The sequence below is a fragment of the Astatotilapia calliptera genome, chromosome 6 (assembly GCF_900246225.1).
Source record: "Astatotilapia calliptera chromosome 6, fAstCal1.2, whole genome shotgun sequence".
Classification (NCBI taxonomy): Eukaryota; Metazoa; Chordata; class Actinopteri; order Cichliformes; family Cichlidae; genus Astatotilapia; species Astatotilapia calliptera.
This window is the reverse complement of record NC_039307.1, coordinates 2766360-2786283: the sequence shown is the minus strand read 5'-3', so window position 1 is coordinate 2786283 and position 19924 is coordinate 2766360. Positions and strand designations below refer to the sequence as shown.

General features: G+C 40.8%; 1 protein-coding gene across 1 annotated transcript in view; it reads left to right on the top strand.

Annotated features, from left to right (window-relative positions):
• LOC113023566 (VPS10 domain-containing receptor SorCS1-like) overlaps positions 1-19924 on the top strand; it is a 196648-nt gene that overhangs the window by 132242 nt on the left and 44482 nt on the right. Inside the window, 6 exon segments of the mRNA XM_026169679.1 lie at positions 1792-1950; positions 9430-9503; positions 12929-12993; positions 15062-15180; positions 15369-15458; positions 18323-18502. Of these exon segments, the coding sequence (XP_026025464.1) occupies positions 1792-1950; positions 9430-9503; positions 12929-12993; positions 15062-15180; positions 15369-15458; positions 18323-18502 (687 nt within the window).

The window sequence follows — 19924 nt, the reverse complement described above, 5'->3', positions numbered from 1 at the left end:
ACTATATTCGTCACTTTTTCAGCCAGTACAGCCTGTATGTAGTGTAAAATTTACCAGGGCTCTTGGAGCTCCTCTGCAAGCCTATTGCCTGTGGTACACAGTAACACATTTGTAACAAATCCCTTTCCCTCCAGCCTTGACAGGACAGTAGGAGAACAGTGGGGATGTTTTTCTCATGTCCTGTGGAAATTAAACCCTTTCCAGAAATGGATGCTGAAGCAGTGCTTCCTCTAAAACATTTACAGCACATTTTGCCCCTTAAGTCGGTGTTTGCGTTCTTTAACATCTTAAAATCCGTGAAGTTGTCGGCCAACTGGTTAGGGATAGGTTTAGGTTCACATCTACCCCTTTATATGGAATTGTCACCTAATTGACATCCAAATGTAAATTTGCAAGTCCAGAATGTGATATTCATACCATGCTTGGTAAATGGTAAATGGCCTGCATTTGTATAGCGCTTTACTAGTCCCTAAGGACCCCAAAGCGCTTTACACTACATTCAGTCATTCACCCATTCACACACACATTCACACACTGGCAATGGCAAGCTACATTGTAGCCACAGCTGCCCTGGGGCGCACTGACAGAGGCGAGGCTGCCGGACACTGGCGCCACCGGGCCCTCTGACCACCACCAGTAGGCAAACATGGGGTTAGTATCTTGCCCAAGGATATTTGGCATGCAGCCAGGAGGCAGCCTGGGATCGAACCACCGACCTTCTGATTAGTGGCTGACCATGCTTAGTGGAACTGTAATAATGAGTTCACCCACCCTGACTATCATAGCTGAGCGTTGTAGATATTGTGAGAAGACAAATTCAGGAGTAGCTCAGAGTGGAGTCACTTTTTTGAGCATGTCCAACTGGGAGGATACGTAGATCTCACTGAGGGCAGGGAGCTATGGGCGTCTCAGCATAGACTGCTAACCCAACACATCACCTGACCAGGATAAGTGATGGATGGACTGATGGGTGGATTGATTATCGTGGTCAGAACTGTCCTGACGTTTAAACCAGAGTTCTGATGGTTGTTTTTTGCTTGTGTTTTACTCACAAACACCTTCTAGTGTCTGACCTCAGCAAACTGCTACTTTACTGCTACTCCTGATGCTGACAGTACTTATGGCGGTTGAGGTCCACCGATTCAATTATATTTGCATCTGATAATAAGCAGGAATTTTGGACGGTGTTTTTTTGTCCTTTTTCTGGGGGCTGTGCCAGAATTCGGCAAAAGAAAAGTTGGACCTCTAAGAAGAGAAAGAAGCTCATGGGAAATCAAAGCTCTTAAGGCCTGACTGAGCATAGGCAGTGAGCATGAAGACAGAGACAAACAGCGGGTGCACGCTGCTGCTGTTACACACACCCATTTGCTGCAAGATGTATCATACTGATTATATCATCAAACCTAACAGATACAAATTATTTTTCGCGATATGGTATCATCAGTGGAAAACTGACTGTGGATGACAAGTTTTTATATGCTAATCTGCAGCCTCACTGGTAATAATATGCTTTATGTCTCAGATATGGTAATCAGTTCTGATTGACTTGTCTCTGTGTATTTGTCTTTTACAAGTGGGTGAATTGGAAGAAAAGCGACAAATAATTCAGCACAATCAAAGAAGAAAACTCACACGCTTGCATTTTGATGCACAAATGTTTCACTGTAGGCTATCCTCCGCTGGCCTGTCTTTCTGCTCTGTTTGGGCTAACTGTTACTGCTGCTGTTTTGTGAGCTGTTTTCTCAGCCTGCTTGCAGTGTCCCTAATCTTTCATCTTTGTGACATTTTCAGATCATGCTGCTAACCGATCCGGAGATAGAGAGCAGCCTTCTGATCAGCTCTGATGAAGGAGCCACCTACCAGAAGTACCGGCTGAATTTCTACATCCTCAGCCTTCTCTTCCACCCTGAGCAGGAGGACTGGATTCTCGCCTACAGCCATGACCAGAAGGTGAGAGAACGGCTGAGGCGAGTTCAGTGGCCAGTTGTTCAAAAGGAATCAAAAGAGCGTTAAGTAAGATAAGCAACAATGAGGGCAGGATTACAGTGGCCAGGAGCAAGACGGATAAACCTGTTACACAAGAGTTTAGCTCAAGCACGGGTCAGAGTTCACGAGTTTCACTTGAGAGGGAAGCGGATAAGTGAGGATAGTAATATTAAAACTGGCGTGGAAGCCCGTTTCACCAGGAGAACAGGAGAAAGATGGGAATTATGATGCTTTTAGTCAGACGTGTATGCTGAAGTTCACTTTGAAAAAGTCTGGCTCATCTTCTGACTTTACCTCTGCAGGCAAAGGCCAGTGTCACAAAGACATCAAGATAGCAAATAACATGATATCAGCTTCGAGCCTTCTTGTTTTATGTGACCAGTCATTGTTTGCAAATGTGGAGAAATTCAAAATGGCATATAATATAGTCCTCTGTTTTTAACAGGGACAGTACTTTAGCCTTGAGAAATGCCAAGTTATTCTGAAAAAGACTGACAGCACTCACTAGACAAGCAACACTAAGACAACAAACAAGCCCTCTATGGAAGGCCCAGTCCTTAAATTAATTTCCTTTTGCTATATTCAACCCAGAGAATCCTTTTTTCTTCCTCTTGGTGGAAGTGGGCTTCCATACACTGCAGCTGTGTGCTGTTTAAAGAACCATGTTCACGGATAAGTGATTCGGAAGTTAAAATGCACCAACCCAATAATCCAGAACCCACACAGCTCAGCTCACGCGGGCCTGCAGCTACGTAACGAGCGGTTTTAGGTTGAGAAATTCCTTTAAATCTCTTAAGCATCTTAGCTGTTAACAAGTCACCTGGTTTGAATGCACTGCATTTCAAAATGATGCCACCACATATGAAGCCAGACTTTATAATACACCTCCAGCATGGCTAAAACGAGGCTTCTCATGAGGAGAATGAGCCACTTTAAAACTTCAGTGGGAGCAGTCTCACTGTTAGTGATATTAATTCATAGAAAATGTATTTTGAAAACCTCATAAACATGTTGCATTTATAAAACAAGGTGGAGTCTGTTGATTTGCCATTTCTGTTTTTATAAACAAACAAACACCTGTTCATCCTCAACCCGTTTATTTATTCAGCACATTTGCTGAACCTAAATAATTCACAGGTGGTATTAGCTCTATATATGGAGGATTTCTTTAGTTGTTTATCTCTTTGTAGGTTGTTTAGCTTATTGGGTTCTTTTAAGCCACAGACAACATACTGAGAGTCTCACGGCGTTTGAATTTTGAGATAAGTAAACTGAACTTGGTTTAAAACGTACAGATATGAAGTTCAAACCAACTGGTGACCCAGATGTTCAAAGAGTCTTTTTTCTTTTTACATTTTCTCAGTATGTATGATTTGTTCTTCAGTCAAGCTCTGAAAGTGCACCTGAAACCATTTTTGTATTGGTAATAAAATAAAATAAATAAATCATTTCCAGGGAATTTGTGCGTGTGGTAGAAGCTGAACTCGTGACCTCTGACCTCTATCATGCTTATGACTGTTTCTGTTCTTTTGAAATGAAACAGCTTTGACTTAATCTGAGCTGTATTAAAGCACACGGTAGCTTTGTTCAGACTCTGAACTTACTAACGATCCGTCGGGGGGAGCCAAGGTTTTTGTGTTTTATTGACCCAATTTGACGAGCGGAGTGAACTCTCTGCTGTGAATTCATTCAGCTCCTCATTTCCGTCTAAAGTTCTCGAGTTTCTAAAGAACTGTCAAAAAAAGAGAAAGCTACACTGAAATAACTATGAACTAAGCCTCAGTATTGACACTGACTTTTTTTCTCAGTCATCATTTTATTAGCACACAAACTGAAAATTAGAGATTGGAGAAAACACTGACTCATCTAATGTAGGAAGCAGTGTGGGGAGAAAGTAGCTGTATGTCTGAGGCAGAAACAAAAAGAGGTGGAATTTATAGACATTTTAAAATGACCGTCTGCATTAATAAAAATGCTTTTCTTGCAGCTCAGCCCATTTGGGTCTAATATTTCAGCTATGATGAATAATGAAGGGATCCTCCTTTGTTGTGGACGCGTGGATATGTGGATGTACAGAGTGTGGGTGAACTTGCCTGTCTCTTTTACAATGAAAGTAAATCACGCTCTTACTGATGCTTCCAATGCGCGCGCGCGCACACACACACACACACACACACACACACACACACACACACAGTTAGCCTATCAGTTGTAGGGACAGATTTACTAAATAGGGTGTGAGTGCAAATCCCATGTGCTGCTGATAGGTGTGGGTAGGTTTATGGATGATTGACCAAACCACCTTTTCTGTTTTTCTAAACAGGTCAGTTCATTTCAACATGACACACCTCGTCTGCCAAGAGCTGTGCAATTTAGCACAAGGTTGCAAACTAAGAGATATTCAGCTGCAGATCAACAGGACAGGCACCGCTTGTTAATTGGAATCAGGAAAGCATATAACTATAGACATATAGGCCATACACATGTAGAGTTATTATGAAGGAAACGGTTGTCAGGTTCAAATGTAGTACTGCAAGCCATACGACAGTTTTCTATTGTCACGTTCTGTGGCACTGTTGTACTAAGAAAGCTTACAGTACTTAAAGGGATAAAACCAACTGGAAATGTATATGTCACATAGTGTCAGCGTGCACACAGCTGAATTTGTCCACCACAAAAAAACACAGTCATGTGTGCTCTCCGTGCTCCTGAAATGATAAAAAGGATCTACTGGATTCATGCCGTAATGGGTCGGGGCTGTTTAGCAGCAAAGGAGGAACCGACACAGTCTATCTCTGCATGTGGTATTGCTGCCGCACAACAGCAAAGAGCACACTCTGCGGATCTGTGATTCTTTGTTATTAAACATCAGCATTTTTCAGCATTTTTGGTTTTGGTTTTAATTTTCAGATTTTAGTCCCATTTTATGAGGCTTGGGTTCAAGAAGAGCCCGTGTTTGTGGTTAAAACCCGTCCTTTCATAAAGGTAATTATGTGTCGAAAGCAAAGCCGGGGCGCGGTCACTGATGGTGGTGGAGCGACACATGATGTCACAGGAACAGCACCAACGCAGCGCTGTCAGGTGATGTCCTACCTTGCATCACCCAGCAGATGATGTAGTAAACAGTATATTAAAACTTCATGCTCTGCTTCTGTACCATTTCTTTGCTCGCTGTATGTCAGGTGTCAGGACTTGCTCAACCCCCCCCTTTCTTGCACTTACACTCGCTGCCTCCCCCACCCAGCTGTGCTCCCACCCACATGCATTATCTCCACCCTAAAGTGCTTCTCTTTCAATCTGCTCACCTCCTTTTTGGCAGTGCTGTTGAATTTCTAGACTAAGAGACCTTTTGGAGGTTGTAAAGACTGCGTCAACCCCCTGCACCCAACTTAACAGTTGCTGTCACTTGCTTGGCTACATACTAACTTGCTGTAGGAGGGTAATTAGTCAGAGTGATTTCCTGCCCCCTCCCACTTCCTTTCTCTGGCATCTGCTTAGCACAGCGTTGCATAGATGTCATGGAAATCTTATCAGCTGTGCTGTTTGCCATTTGTCTCGTCGCTGTTCGACACGCGAATGCGCACGAACCAGATGCGATAGTGAATATATAGTTTGCATATACTTAGGATGAGGCAGGTAAGCTTCGTGTCTCAGAAGCCCCACTGCTTTCTACAGTCACCATCATGCTGAGTGTTTAGCTGTTTTTTTTTTTTATTTAAAGATATTGAGCAATATAGTCATATAATTAAGGCTTTTAAAGTGAAATGCTATTAGAGAGTAATTAGTAAAACTTTTTTTAAAAAACAGAATACAATCATTGATTTGACATCAGTAATAATCTATCAAGACACGGTCTCAGGGATGTTTTTTGAATGCAGGCCTCCATGCTACCCTTCAGCACAGAGTAAATATATGCAATTAGAAAATAAATGAATATAAACAAACAGAGTCACATTTCTGTTATCCACTAATAAATGATTGTTTACACATTCTGCATGGCTGGCCATGCTTAAAATGGAAAAAGGTCCAGCCTGAAACACTGAAATAAGTTTCATGGCTCATTAAATTCCAGCTGTAAGCTACAGAGTAAACGGATTTGTCAGAGAATGCAGTTGTTTGGGGACAAAAAGACTGTCAAGGTTGTTGATATACTGAGCAAGCAGCACGCAGATGCCTGCATAATCATCAAACAAACAAAAAATGGATTGATGTGATTTTTTACATTTGATTTCAAATAGCACATAAAGAGTCAGAGTAGGATTAAAATGATTAAAAAAATCTTGGTTTTCAATGGTACAGTAAGAAGCACAGGTCTGCAGATATTTGACTGTGACGTTTCTGCTTCCACTTCATAAAATATTAAATAGATTTTAAAAGCCTTTATGAAATATTTAATGAAATAATATTTTGTGCCTATTTTAAAAAGGAATTCAACTCATTATCATATTACAAACTGTTATATTTAAACATTTTATTTGATGTTTTTGAACTTTCAATTTAGTATTTTTTGTGATAACAAACAAACACAATGTTAACATTCTCTGATAAAGGACCACAGAAGAGAGAAAAACAGACCAAGATCAATAAAATAAAATATCATGAGGGGAGTTTATAACCTTATAGTGCAACATTCAGGATTCTTGTTCATTCACCAGGTTTCTGGTCACACAGTTTCATCTCTGGTTGACGCTCACTGTCATTCACTCCGTTGTGTGAACTCTTTTCAGTCTCTGTTTCCGTTGTGTTATGAATGGTGGGCTTGGTTGTTTCCATTTCACAGTTATCATTTTCTTAGCTATCAATAGGAGTATCTGTAGATTCTTTTTTTTTTGTCTGGGCTATATGCCTCTCTAGGTATAACTCCTAAAAGAAATAAGGTTGAATTTAATGGAGGATTAACTTGTAGGATTTTCTGTTTCTTCTTTGATTCTTTTCCAGAATCCTCGAATTATTGGACAATCCCCACAAATATGTGAATAATCTGCTGTTTCCCCACATTTTCTCCAAGGGCATAGTTCTTTATTAGGTATATAAGATACCTTGTGACAGCTTTTGCTTCCCATATATTATCAGTGATTATAGCATTTAATTCTAATTACCAGTTCTCCTTAATATAAACCGTATTTTGGCACGACTCATTTATTTTGTAAATATGAGAAACATGTTTCTTAGTTGGGAGATGTTTTTCCATAATATTAATATTTAAGCATTTTATATCCAGTTATCCTACATAATACATTACATTATACATAATTCTAAAGAATATAGATTTAAAAGACTGTATTACAAAAAAAGCATGTCTAATATAAATTTCGCCCTAAACGTGAGCACCTCCTTGATGAGTTATGCAGTCCCACCGTTTTCCATCACTTCCCTCGTCTCAAACTCGTCATCCAGACAACATTACTGTCATGAAAAAGCTTATAAAAACATCATTGTGAAATATGAAACTGAATATGAAAAAAACAAGAAACAAATTAAAAACAGTCAAATTAACAATTAGAACTTTAATAACTTCCTTTTGCAAATAGATTCTTGATTAACACAGCGGTATGGTACAATAAAATCCCATTATTGATGTTTGTGGTAGCATGTGTGTGTGCGCCTGTCATCTTTCTGTCTGTAAACTAGTGATGTGTCGGTTGCGAACGAAACGGCTCTTAGGGCCGGGTCTTTGAGGTGAACTCCTTATTTGGAGCCATAGGGGTTTTTTTCTCTCACCCTCTCTCTCGCACTTTTTTCCGCTTCACTCCGCACGCGAGCCTTGTGCTTTACGCTGGGCAGAGGGGGGAGGGGCGGAAGTTACAGTCAGTAGCACAGGAACAGAGCGGGAGGGAGAGAGAGAGAGAGCCAGGGACAACAGCGTCACATTAGAAAGGTAGTAATCATCCACAACTATTTTCAGGTGCAGATGATAAAGGATTCAGAAAGCTTATTCATGCAGGTCCATATGACAGAGAATATGCATCTTCTTTTTGTTTTCATATTATAATTTATATTTAATTGTGTTGTGGTTTGCAGTGTTTTGTGTTGTTTCACTTTAAATTTGTTTAAAAGGAAAAAGCTGAACATTTAAATAGTTAAAAGTTTAAATGTAAATAGTTGGTTTTTGTATTTTATGATTTATTTATTACATTTTATGTGGCGTGAATAAATAAAAGTATATTTACGGTGGCCCCGAGAGACAAAGCACATACAAACCCCGAAGCACGTACAAAACACAACAGAAGTGCTCCAGGATGCTAGGTGCAGTGTTGAGCTTTAGTGGCTACATAAGTGTGATGTGTGGTAGCAACAGGTAAATGAACTTTTTTTTTAAATTATTTGAATATATATGAGTGCTGGTGTATAAATACACAAACAATACACATGTGCTTTCAATTAATTTAAGTGATCTTAGGTAGCTCTGTTTTGGAGTTTGTACGTGTTTTGTCTCTAGGAGCCACCACATATATTTATATATAAACATAAAGGTTTTGAACGTATTCTGCTGGTAAAGACCGCCCACATGGCGAGTGGGGATTTGTAAAGAAAAATACAAACACACACTGTTGTGCACTGTTATTATTACTGCTGTTATTCCTGAAGAACAGATCATTAACTTTATGAACAAAATCTAGAATATCAGTGTGCCGAGATCACAAATTCAGTGTAATACGTTGTGTCTTGAAGACAGATAATTAGTCAGTTAGTCTTTCAGTAATTCCATAATTGCTTGAAGAACACAACTTGAATAAGCTGAAGTCTCTCAGTTCTCAGTGGATGTGAGTCTGGAATGAACGGAGACACTCGGGGGCTCCTTTGTGGACATCTGGATGCATTACACACAGATTTTCACATGTATTCTCTGCTTACTGTGTAAACGATAAAATCTCAGCTTCCAGCGATTTACCCACCAGTGAATAACGTCTGTATGGAGACCACCCACTACGCTTTGGCTCCTCATACCTCATATGTCGCTGCAGTTTGCAGGCTTGTTACAGCGAGGCACATTTCTGTAGCGTATGAAAAGCTGCACCCTACACATTTCATTCTTATCGTGTTTTTCATTGTGTTAATGGCTTCATGGCAAAATATTCTCTGTAAGAGTTCTCTAGTAACGCACAGCCGTGTGGGAAGACAGACAGTGATTACACTGCTAGATGTTTTTAAGCCATGTTATTCATTTGCAGTGTTTGAATATTATGTAAATTTTAATCTAATTTAATACCTTCGACTCGAGCCAAATATGTGTGTGAGATATTGTGAGAAAGCTCGTCTCCCACTCCTCGTTACGCTGCTGCTGTTAAATTGACGAATAAATCAAGGTGTGAAAACAAACCCACAGTAAAGAGTAAACACAGCTCGTGATCTGAAAAAGGCCAGTGTTATATAAAACGGTCAATTTCAGCAAGTGTTAAGATGCATGTGACGAAATACTCATGTCTGGTTGTCTTTCTGCAGCTCTACAGCTCGGTGGAGTTTGGACGGAGGTGGCAGCTGGTGCACGAGCGAGTGGCTCCCAATCGTTTCTACTGGTACGTACGGTGCGCTCGATAGTGTAGGATAGTTCCTAAATCAGCCATGATGCAGAACGGTTTTTGTTCTTTACAAATTACAGCATTGGCTTGCACAACGCATCCAACCGAGCCCGAATATTTCTTTATTTATAGTGTTTGTAAATTTTTTTAAATATATTATTTTTTTCAAACCAGCCAGCTGATAACATTTTTCATATTCTAGGAGAAAAACATGCAGCTCATCCATATTTAGCAATTGTTTAATGTCTGTGAAATTGTGACAATCCTTCTCTCCCCCACCAACCATATAATTGCTGTCCAACTGTGCTCAAGCATGTTGTCTGCCCTCTGTGTTACGGTGACACACCATCATCTGAAAAGGAACGTTTTTTGCAGTCCTATTGCACTACATGACTCCTGTAGAATCAGCTGTAGCTGGAATAACTTGTAGTGTTCATTTTCTGTGTGACTTTCTAAGTCTCTCACATCATTGTGGAGGAATTCGTTCCCTCTCTTCTGCTTCAGTTCATTGACGTTTGCAGGCATTTGTTTATGCACAGCTCTCACCACAGTCAGATTAAGGTCTGTCAATTTAACTCTTGCATAATCGTTTTCAGTCAAGCTTTATTTATTTTTCTCACATTTGACTCAGGGATACTTTAGTATGAGGAGTTCTTGACTGACTTAATAATTGCAAGCTGCCCAATGTCCTGTGGCTGCAAAACAAGCCCAAATCATCAGCCCTCCTCCGTTGTGCTGACAGTTGGTTTGAAGTGTTTGTGCTGATATGCTGTGTTTGATTTTCACCAAATATGGCGCCGTGCATTTCAGCCAAACGTCTCCACTTTGGTCTTGTCTGAAGATTTGTGGTTTGCCCACAGGCAGTTTTGCATGTCTGAGCAGAGTCAGAGATGTAGTTTTTGTGAATTTGTAGGGATGCATACAACCTTAAAAAAAAACCTTTTTTACATGACTATACATGATTTAAAGGTTTTTTTTGTTTTTTTTTAAATCGTCACGTGAGAAAAAGTCAACTTTCAAGTAACGTAGTCGAGGCATTTTGAGAAAAATAGAATTAATCCAAAGCTACAATAGTCCTTGAGGCCTTGTGATGTGGTGCTATATAAACAGTGTTGGGTAAGTTACTTAGTAATTAGTAACTTAGTTACATTGCTAGTTACTTCTATCAAAAGTAACTCAGTTACTCGTTACTTTCAAAGTAACTAGTTACTAGGGAAAGTAACTTTGGTTTTACTCAGAATGCTCTTATTAATGTGTTGCTTCCCTGACTGAATGTGCATAATTCCACGAGAGAAATCCCACGCCTGGACCGTCGTCGACTGCTGCCAGGATTCTAGCCTACGTCACAGTGTCACGTGCGCTTTTTATGTCCAACACAGAAACTGCAGTCGTGGTGCTTTCAATTGTACTTGGATCTCGGAAATTCTGCCTTCCGAGTAGGAAGATGTAGGTAACTCCAGACTGCAGATAAGCTGCATATGTGTTGAGTAGTCATTTGTTTTTGTAGAGGGCTAGCAACACCAACCGTTTTCAAGGGCATCGCCATATTGGAATCCAGCATTCTCTGATGAGGCTAACCAGAACGCCGTTTATTCGAGTGTGACATTATTCCCAGGTCCGTGTTCCGATTTCTGAAATAAGTCGAACGCAACACATGAAGTAACGAATAACGAGCCTATCTAAATCCCAGTAACGATAAACGTGTTCCTGATGTTGGCATAATAACTATTTACCTTCTTGTTACCACAATAATAACATAGTTAATGTTACTTAATATGAGCCAGAGAGGTTTTTAAGATTTCCTTTATTCATATGTCTGACGTGCCTGATCGTCGAGTTCAGTCATGAAAAAAGGCTTCAGAACCAGTTTGGAGTGAATCTGAAAGTTTTCTCGTCCACTGAGATGAAATCAACTGAAATAATCGACTAATTTCTTTCAGCGGGCCTTAACCAGCAACACAAGTTGTCATCTTAACGTTGCTGCATTGCTTCATCTTCTCATAATTGTTACAATGTTCCCTGGCCTTCCCTCGCTGCCTCACTGCCACCGCCCCACAGTTGCTGTCCAACTCGGTGTTATCTAGCACGTCTGCCCTCTGTGCTGTAACTAACACGTAACAAAAAGCTTTCACCTCGACTAACTGCAGAGGAACCGTCGGGTAGTAACGAGCTGGGCAGCCAGGAGTGAAGGGAGCCTGAAGGGCTGATGCTGCAGAAGCTGTCAGAGTTCTATTTTGGGACGCTCGCTGTGCAGTAGGTGTGGTGGTAGTCGTGGTAATGAGGCTGCAGAGCGAGCTTATATCTGTAATATACATAGCCACCAAGAGTGTAATCTCATTTCGTGTTTTGGTAAACCTGAGCAGCACTTGGCCACACGCCGTTCTAACTTTGGCCACATTTAATAAGTTTGTGAGCTTAACGTGTGCAATTTGCCTGTGACATTACAAATGTGAAAAGCGTGCAGAGCTGCCTGTATGCGATATACTTTTGAAAGGCGACGGCTGCATCTCGTTTTTATGCATGCCTGTTCTGAGTCGCTTCAGAGGCCACACAGCTGTTCAGACGAGTGTCATACACACAGACGCCCCGCTGTAGGTGTGCCATCACTGAAAATACACAAGTTTAAACAAACCGTCCACTTCTTCTGTGCCCGTCTCACACTGCTCCTGGGTACCTGAATGGATTATTCAGTGAAAATGGAAATGTGGCTCAGATAACTAGGCCATGCTATTCACAGCTGCGTTTCATCTGGGAAATTACCAATACTACCAATAAGTATAATAATGATTAAACGATATAGTGGTCTCTGCCTCTCATTGTGTCTGCTTCACACAGACTCCCCTTTATTTCCCTCCTCGTTTGTGTGTGCGCTCTACCTGTCGACACAGCCTCTTTCCCAGCTTCTCTCCCCCGTCTCGCCCCACCTCCCCCGTTCTCTCCCCTCTGTGTGTGCTGCCTTTGCTTCTCCTCTGATCCCCCAGTCTTTTTAATACATATTTAATGCCGTAATGATTATATGCTATTCCATCTGCGGGCATCCCTACTGTAGTGCGAAAAATCAATGGCTTTTCCTCTCCTAATGATGCCAGGAAACATCTTCCTCCATTTTTCTGGGCGAAAAAGGACCTTGTGGGGACTCTGAACATTTAGATCGCACAGTAAACCCGAGGCCCTCTTTTTCCCTTTACAAGTTAAGCTGCCTTTCACAGTGAAGACAAAGACGAGGTAATTCCTGCAGCCAGCTCCTGCTGATGTTAAGCACGACTGTCATAGTGCTTGACTTAACCTATCCGTCGTCATAAATTTGTCTGACTTTGCAACACGCAATCTCTCGTGTTAGACAGCAGCTGCCATAGGTGACATCTGCCCGAAGGCAGAAGACCAATAGTGATGTTCCTGAAACACATTTGTCTGCCTTTCAGGTCGAAAATGGGTTTGGACAAAGAGCCGGGCTTAATTCACCTGGAAACCAGCATCACTGAAGGACGTGAGTAATTGAATTCCGAGTCCGGTGCTCCATTTTCTGCCGTCTTTGTACTGTATCGTGAACATTGTGCTAAAGTAGAGAAGAATTGGGAGTTGTGTGGACAATTCCATTGAAGGGTAATACGAAGGGACAGCGGAAATGGCCGAGTCGGGGGACACACAATGACAACGGACGGAAAAGTAATGCATATATTAGAATGCTTTTAAAAGCAAGTGATTTAGCTCAGGGGGGCTCTTTTAAGTAGAAAGAAACACTCTTCGTCCTGAATGACAATGAACACTGGGATATTTGAGGTTCATTTTCACTTTTCTGGGAGTGACTCCTTGTTCTTATATTTTTAATATTTTTCCCTAAATTTCGGCAATTTTCAGCAGCAACCCAAAATGCCAATAAAAATAAATATAGAAAAGGATTGAATTAAATGCAAAGAGCACAAATTACTGATAAACAAAAGTATGGACAGAAACTTACAGCATCTACTCTTTTAAACAGCACGTTCTAAAACAAAAGTACATTTGAATAGTTTTAAAACCCCTGCAGATATAATCTAAGTACATAAGATTTTAGGGCTCAGTGCTGAACCCCAAAGGTAACTCAGTAAATCAGATATGACTTGATTTATTTTTATCTGTTGTTGAGATAACTATCATTGTGATAGCTTTCTGAAAATTTTCTTGCTATTTTTTTCCACAGAGGACGATCTGTGGTTGGTATTAATAAATCACCACTCCCACAGACTCCTCCCTTCTTTCTCAAAATTGCATCACTGCAATCGACGCGGATCTATTTGAGTTTAAACCAAACAAACAAAAAAGTACAAATAAAAAACAACTTTTTTGAAAGTGAGATAGATTGGCCTTTTATTTCCTACTCTTATAAACCGAAACAACGTTTGTTCTTTTCCTGTTTCGTGTAAAAATACGTGTTTGGGTGGACTGTCATTGGTTTTTCATTTTCAGTCCAAAGTGGAAAAATGGGGGAAAAGTTTGTACAAAAACTAGTAAGAGCCTGTTCTTATTCCACAATCTGTCAGACAAACTGATGCTTATTTATTTGCTGGAGCTATTTTTCTTTAATCTTTTTTTCTGCAAGAAAAATATTTCATGGATAAAATTCAGTTTTAACCTCCTAAGACCCGAACTCTTCCACGGCATGCATTTTTAATTTCTCTTTGATATTTGGGCTGATTGGGACCTGATGAAAGTAAAAACAAAGAATTGGCAGATTTTTTTTTTTTTTTTTTACCTAATCTTTGTTTCTAAGAAAAATGAGAGCCATATGTGAGGATATTCATATAAAACTTCGATAGAACAGTGGCAGTATAATGTCCTCACAAGTGGATATCAGGCCCTTGTAGAGCAAAATTGAGTATTTTGGTCTAAATAACACAAAATGTGATGTCCACATATGTGGACGCCAGGTCCTAGGAGGTCAAAGAAGTTAAAAAACACGATCTAGCTTTATTGGTGTTACTAAGAACTTAAAGTCAGGATATATCGGCCTTTGCCACTTCAGTTTTAACCACGTTTCAGTCTCTCTTTAACACTTAAATGATTGTAGTTAGTTTTTTCAATCTCACAGAGTTTGTATGGCACCTCTCTGAGGCCAATACAGTAAGGGAAAGCCAATCATCCAAACATGCATAGCAGACATCAATCGTGTCAGATGTTACAGTCGCACAGCCAGAGACTATCACTATTGATCATGCGCGCGTGGGGGGAGCCGGCACATATTTGGCAGAGGCTAACGTGTGGGGACAGGCTCTTTCCCAGCGCTGCGATTGAAGGCAAAGAAAGCAATTGGCTTCTGTGGTCATCTGTCTTCCCCTCCACCCAGCTCCTCCCTTACTGGGACCACTTTATTGACACGAGTAATGTAGGGGCCAAAAGAGGCTGCTTGGCTCTGGGTGAAGGCTGCCTTTCTTCATTGGCTAATACCATTGCTGATGCCAGGGCTTGACGTGTGTGTGTGTGTGTGTGTGTGTGTGTGTGTGTGTGTGTGTGTGTGTGTGTGTGTGTGTGTGTGTGTGTGTGTGTGTGTGTGTGTGTGTGTGTGTGTGTCGGAGCAGAGGCGCTGTATGTCACCTGCAAGCTGCAGAACTGCACCGACGCCAATAAGGGCAAACCATTCCCCGGCTACATTGACCCCAATTCTCTGGTGGTGCAAGATGAGTATGTGTTTGTCCAGGTAGGTAATTGTCCAGTTTGCTCAGTAATAAATATTACAGAAAAGTGTGTGGAGGAGAAAAGATGTTGGGTTTTCTGGGGAATTTGTCAAGGTCATTCTTACAGAGAGATGCTATTAGTTGAGCTATACGTGTGAAAATCCTTTATCTGCTTTATTAATGTCTACAAACTTTTTTGGCTCACCTTAAGGTGTCAACTGGGGGGAGGCCAATCTACTACGTGTCAGCTAAAAGAGATGTCTTCACCCCTATGAAGCTGCCCAAGTATACGCTGCCCAAGGTAAGAAATATACCTCGTTGGCTTCTTTCTTTTTTCTCATTTCTAAAGGGGAAAAAAATAGGCTTTAAACTTTGTTCAATATGAAGGCGAAACTTTCAATAACGCTCCAGATCGTGCCGGCTCCGTGTGGTGCCCTCTCTGTTATTTATGGGCGAATCAAGGGCAAAAGTAGCTCTCGCAGTGTTTCCAGAATTGTTATTCCATGCTGCTCCATGTGCGCGTGGCCTCGCTTGTCACGTCCCCGTTGACAATTAAACATGTTTTATTCAATCAAGCTCTGGGCGCCCAGGTTGCTGCCAGCTCACTGCAAGGTGTTGCTGGCACAGTCAGAGGTAGATGAAGCACACAACTAAACAGCATGGCCTCAGCTGCATAACTCTGCCCAATAAGCCCGACGTAGTCTTAATGATTGCTGTATCCTCTTAGTGGAAATACATGAATACTAAACGTGAAGCGATTCTGATTAATAAATATGATTAAGCCCAGCAGGAGGGTAAGAACAATATGTACACACTAAAAAATTACATTTCTATTAGCATAGAAGAGATCATGTTGCCTAAAAAAAACAAATTAAAGCCTTTACAAATTTCCATTACAAATGACAGTAAATGGATGTTCTTTTAAAGTGTAATTTCAAGCTGATGATGATATTAAGAGCACGCATAAAGAGGGGATGTTGACTTTTATTGGATAAAAGCAATGAACAAAAATATCAATATGCAAAATGCACAGAGGAGTCGGGAGCACACTGAACAGAAGCTTACTGTTGACACGGTGAATACAAACTGTTTGTTGTCTCTGTCAAGATATTAACGAACATTTAAACTGCTTTTTAAAGAGAGGGAGTTTTAATCATTATGATGTTACTATTAAAGATTGTACTTTGCTATTAAAACAACCATTTGTAAGTCTGTATGCATCACTATAAGATCATGGCTGTTTCCCATTGTAGTTATATAGTAGAACTGACACAGGGCAATGTGGTACTGCGCCAACAAATTCACCAAATTCACACATTGCTTATAACACCACATAAATAAAGGTGTCGCGGATGAATACAACAAAATAAAATGATACGACCGAGACAGAACCTTTGGTATTTTCTTAATATAATAATAAACCCGAAATTACTGTGTAATTGTGTAACTTTATTAGCAGCATCCTCCTGAAAATGCGCCAACAACATTAAGAGTAACATCCTCCTCTCTGCTCCTTAATGCTTTCTGGTCACTATGGTAACTCGGAGATATTTCTTGCAAAATAAGACGGCGAGTTAACGATACAAACCCTGAAAACCATAAATTTCACAGCCGAGCGTGAACTCAACGACTCGTGGACCGGTACCGGGGACCGCTGCATTACATGGGCAAAAGTCCTGAGCTCTACCTTTTAATCTTTTAATCCAGGTCTGTGCGTTCCCATTGCTACAGGTGTATAAAGTCCAGCATTGACCCACGCAGTCTTCATGCATCGTTCTAAAGATCTCACTGAATTTCAGTGTGAGACTGTAATGGGATGAAATTGTTGCTGCAGGTTGGTTTGTGACATTTCTTCGCTTGTAGATTTCCCGCCATCAGCTGTAGGTGCTATTGCTGCAAAGTGCAGCTGTTTAGGAACTACAGCAACTCATCCATGAAGTGCCAGACCTTGTAGGATATAGAGCAGACTCTGTGTGCTGAGCAGTGCTGGTCAAGTTACTTGAAAAAGGTCATTAGTAACAAATTACTGATTACTTCTCCAAAAACATAATCCTGATTACTTATTTTCAAAAGTACTTAGTTACTTGACACACAGCCTGAATACGTAATAAAACAACAGACCTTTCAGCCCAGTTCTATTTTTTCTGCATCCATCATATAAAATGTAATCAAATGAAAAAGTCTCTTTTTAAAACTTGTTTTATTAGTTTTAATCTTTTAACTTTATGCACCTTGCATCAAGCAAAAATTTAAATGTATGTAACTGTCTGTGGTTTGAAGAAATTTATTTGCTATTTAAACCTATTTCCTGCATAATCCATCATATAAAATAAAATCATGATTTGTGTTTGCACTCACTCTTTCAAATAGATGCAAGTAAAACACAGCAAAAATTAAATAAAATCAAAGGTTCAGCAGCACTGAGTCCTGTCGCTCTTAAATCTATTGTCCCCTGTTTAGCAGGGGTGAGGCGGGTGGAGGTTTGCCAACAGTGGTCATGTCAGCGGGGGGATCCGGGGGTTTCTCTGGGAATGTCACATTCCCGTGGCAGCTCGCTCAGATATGAAGTTTCATTTTTCACTGTAGAAAGAAGTTTTCTTCCCACACAGAGTGAACAGCTGATGCTAATGTTTTTGTCCCTTTTTAGGGAGTCAGTACTTCCACGCTTTAAACCCTGCATGGTCGTACTCTCTCCTGTACTCCGTATTATCCATTGTTGATCTGCACACGTCTGTTACCATGAACGCTTAACTCACTGTCATGAGACACTCGCACAAGCAAAATCACGGTTTAGTAATGCTTACAGGAAAGCAACAGTAACCTAATTGCTTTTTTTGCAAAGTAATACCTTACTTTACTCGTTACTTTAAAAAAGTAATCAGATTACAGGAATGCATTACTTGTAACGAAGTTGCAAACGCTCAGTGACTGCAGCGATCCAAACCTCGTCTGGTATTTATATCGGCACAAAAACAGTGTGCCAGCAGCTTCATGCATGGGTTCCCATGTCTGAGGTGTAATGTGTTTCGTCCACATGGTGTATATGTCAATTTGTTATTATTGTCAAGACTTTTTATTGTATGATACAGAACAGCACAAACATAAGTTGTAAAGATAAAAACGCTGGGGTAACAAGGGTCTGTGATATCATTTTACTCCTACCAGGATCTGCATGTGATCAGTACGGATGAAAACCGTGTCGTCGCGGCTGTGAGGGAGTGGAACCAGAATGAAACCTACAACCTGTATGTGTCAGACACTTCAGGGGTCTACTACACTCTGGCTCTGGAGAATGTGGTCAGCAGCATGGGCCTCGAGGGAAACGTCATGGTCGACCTCTACGAGGTAAAAAAAACATTCAATTTCAATTCAATTCAATTCAATTTTATTTATACAGCGCCAAATCACAACAGCAGTCGCCTCAAGGCGCTTCATATTGTACAGTAGATCATACAACAATAGATACAGAGAAAAACCCATCAATCATATAACCCCCTATGAGCAATCACTTTGGCGACAGTGGGAAGGAAAAACTCCCTTTTAACAGGAAGAAACCTCTGACAGAACCAGGCTCAGGGAGGGGCGGGGCCATCTGCTGTGATTGGTTGGGGTGAGAGAAGGAAGACAGGATAAAGACATGCTGTGGAAGAGGGAAAGAGATTAATAACAGATATGATTCATGCAGAGAGGTCTGTTAATACATAGTGAGTGAGAAAGGTGAGTGAAGAAGAAAAGCTCAATGCATCATGGGAATCCCCGGCAGCCTACGTCTATTGCAGCATAACTAAGGGAGGATTCAGGGTCACCTGGTCCAGCCCTAACTATATGCTTTAGCAAAAAGGAAAGTTTGAAGCCTAATCTTGAAATTAGAGATAGTGTCTGTCTCCTGAATCCAAACTGGAAGCTGGTTCCACAGAAGAGGGGCCTGAAAACTGAAGGCTCTGCCTCCCATTCTACTTTTAAATACTCTAGGAACAACAAGTAGGCCTGCAGAGCGAGAGCAAAGTGCTCTAATAGGGTGATATGGTACTACAAGGTCATTAAGATAAGATGGGGCCTGATTATTTAAGACCTTGTATGTGAAGAGCACTGAGGAGGACCACTGATGCTGTATCCACAGGAAAATAAACTCTGTGTCTGAAGCAGGAACATCGCACAAATGCAGAAACCTCAGCTTTAGTTTTGGAGCCTGCAGTATTCATTTTAGACAATTCTCTGTTTTTAAACAGCAGGCCTGCTCGATGAGCATGCGGCCTGCAGGTTTATTACGAACGCTGATCAATACTTTGGAGCTAGCAGGCAGACGTGATGAAATGTACTTACTTTGTCATTTTGCAAAGGAACCCTGCTGCTGTAGGCCTACAATCTTCAGAGCACGTTGTGTGAATATGAAACAGCTTCAAAGTGCTGACATCAACAAAGGCAAAGGGGCATTGTGCCAGCCATATAGATTTTTAGGAGCCTGAGATTATTTCTTCCTTTGATTAATAACTGCAGATCACTTTGCACAACACACCAAATCCAAAAACAGAAGGTGTGCTATGAGCTGGTGTTGAGGCTCTGTGGAACTCACGATGCTTTTAAGTTTAACGTAGAATAGAACTATATCTGTGAATCTAATAATTAAGCCCTTGGTGATGCCGCTCATGTCTGCTGTGGCCTGAGCAATAGAATCGAATCTACTGTCTTGATTGGGGTCGCCACCCGAAACGCATGATGTGCTAAATCTCTCCTCCAAGCGAGATTGAAGTATCTGTCAATTACTAA